The sequence below is a fragment of the Aplysia californica genome, unplaced genomic scaffold (genome assembly GCF_000002075.1).
Source record: "Aplysia californica isolate F4 #8 unplaced genomic scaffold, AplCal3.0 scaffold00081, whole genome shotgun sequence".
In the NCBI taxonomy this organism is placed as follows: Eukaryota; Metazoa; Mollusca; class Gastropoda; order Aplysiida; family Aplysiidae; genus Aplysia; species Aplysia californica.
The window spans coordinates 547,536-549,659 of NW_004797351.1; the positions used below are offsets into that span (position 1 = coordinate 547,536).

Genomic DNA, 2,124 nt, shown 5'->3' on the forward strand with positions numbered 1-2,124 from the left:
GGGGGGGAAGAGAGAGAAAGAGATGGAGAAAGAGAGAAAGAGGGAGAGAAGCGTGAATGATCGAGGCCTAAAAGGGAACATTTCTTCTTTAGATAAAATAATATATCGCCCGTGAGAGCATACATTATGTTTTTTTTAACCCGTAACAATCAGGTTTAACAAAAGATAGGGAAAGAAGGGGGGAAAAGGTACAAATAATCAAAACGTGAAAATAAAATGCATTAAAATACGAAAGTAACAGAAACATAGCAATACGTTAACCTATAAAAAAAAAAAAAAAAAAAAAAAGACAAAAAGACAAAAACCAACAGCGCAGACAGGGAGTTAACTAACATCTGCTGCTTCCGTAGAGAAACCACTAGTTAACTCTATCCTACCTTTGGCTTGCATCTCCTTCACTATGTTGGCCAGTCTGCGAGTGGCCTGCTCTGCCTTCCAGCGCCGCTCTCGCTCAGACTCCAGGGTGGTCAGTAGGTCCTGAAAACATAAAATGTGAGGCATCATGATGAGATCAGGCGCTCGTCAAAATAATGAAATCAAAGAAATTGGCATTTTTTTGGCTGTTGGGCAATTTTTTCTAATTTTCTTTTCTTTTTTTTTTTTTTGGCTCAACACCTTTTATATCAATTTAAAATTTCTTTTTTTCCCCTCAACACCTTTTATATCTATTAAAATCACATTTCTGCTGCGAAAACATTGATTTAAGGCCCAATAAAAATGTAAATTTTCAGTTTCCAGGGACACTCAGGCTATGGAAATTTCAAAGCTTTGGCGGCCATTTTCTCGTTAATTTGCCTCTGAAACCAGGCGACCATGACCTCTTTTAATCGCAAATATATCGACTTCTATTCAACATAGATGAATCTTTTTCCCCCCAAAAGCAAGGCAAATGAACAGGCTGTAAGAAGATTCTACATTCGCCCAAAATTGACGAGCGCCTGATTCCAACACGCCGTGACACATATCAGCAGCAAGCACAATGGTGTCATGACCTACAGGCAAGGGATATGCATGCATGTATGGAAATAGATAAATGAATACATGTAGACAGATAGATAGATAGATACATAGAGAGGCAGATAGAGAGTTAGATAGATAGGTAGATAGATTTTTTTTTTTATATTTTAAAAATTTAAAAAAAATATATATAGACAGACAGACAGACAGACAGACAGACAGACAGACAGACAGATAGATAAATAGATAGATAGATAGATAGATAGATAGATAGATAGATAGATAGATGGATAGATGGATAGATAGATAGATAGATAGATAGATAGATAGATAGATAGATAGATAGATAGATAGATAGATAGATAGATAGATAGATAGATAGATATGCACATGTTTACAGATAGAGACAGAGAATGAAAAGTAAAGTTACATATGTTTGATTGACACATTTAAAAAGCCTGCGTCACAATATTTTTTTAAAATGTTGACGCCAAATGTAGCCAGTAAAGTGTCCACATAATACGGCAGGAACCCGAATGAAAAAGGCATGCCGACAAGGAAGCAACATTGACATTAAAAGTCTTGGAAACTTGGAAGTTCAAGCAGGAGTTTCCCTGTTGTTCTAGTTTTAGAAAAGGTTTTACGGCGCTCGCAATTGCAAAAGGTCATATTATGAGCGCCAGAAGATTAGAGGTGTAACAAACATAGAAAAGAAGAAGGGGAGAGAAGGACAATAAATGTTTGATGGGAAAGAAGAAGCAAAGTACACCAGAGCAGCCGCCAACCACTCACTTTCCCAGTTGATTTCTCAGAGTTCGCATACTCCGAATGTAATTTCACTATTACAGGCACAGAAACAACACCATTCTTCCTCAAATTAAAACTGAATTGATGCTTCTCTTTCAATATCTCTTCCGCCCCCCTCTCCTGCTCTTATCAATTTCTCTCTCTTTCTTCTTTTCCTTTCATTTCAATTATCTCCCACCGCTCTCTCTCTCTCTATCCCCCCCCCCTCTTTAATCTGTGTCTGTCTCTCTGTCTGTCTCTCTCTTTCTCTCTCTCTCTCTCCCTCTCTTCTATTCCTTTCATTTCCATTATCTCCCACCACTCTCTCTCCCCTCCTCTGTCTCTCTCTCTCTCCCTCTCTTTCTCTCTCTCTCTCTCTCT

The 2,124-nt window shown here is 38.1% G+C and overlaps 1 protein-coding gene across 1 annotated transcript in view; it reads right to left on the minus strand.

Moving 5' to 3' along the window:
• Window positions 1-477, minus strand: part of LOC101862712 (leucine-rich repeat and coiled-coil domain-containing protein 1) — a gene marked incomplete at its 5' end in the record, with an annotated part of 174,948 nt that extends 174,471 nt beyond the window's left edge. Inside the window, 1 exon segment of the mRNA XM_005094432.3 lies at window positions 378-477. Coding sequence (XP_005094489.3) covers window positions 378-390 — 13 coding nt within the window.
• Between the last annotated feature and the right edge of the window lie 1,647 nt (window positions 478-2,124).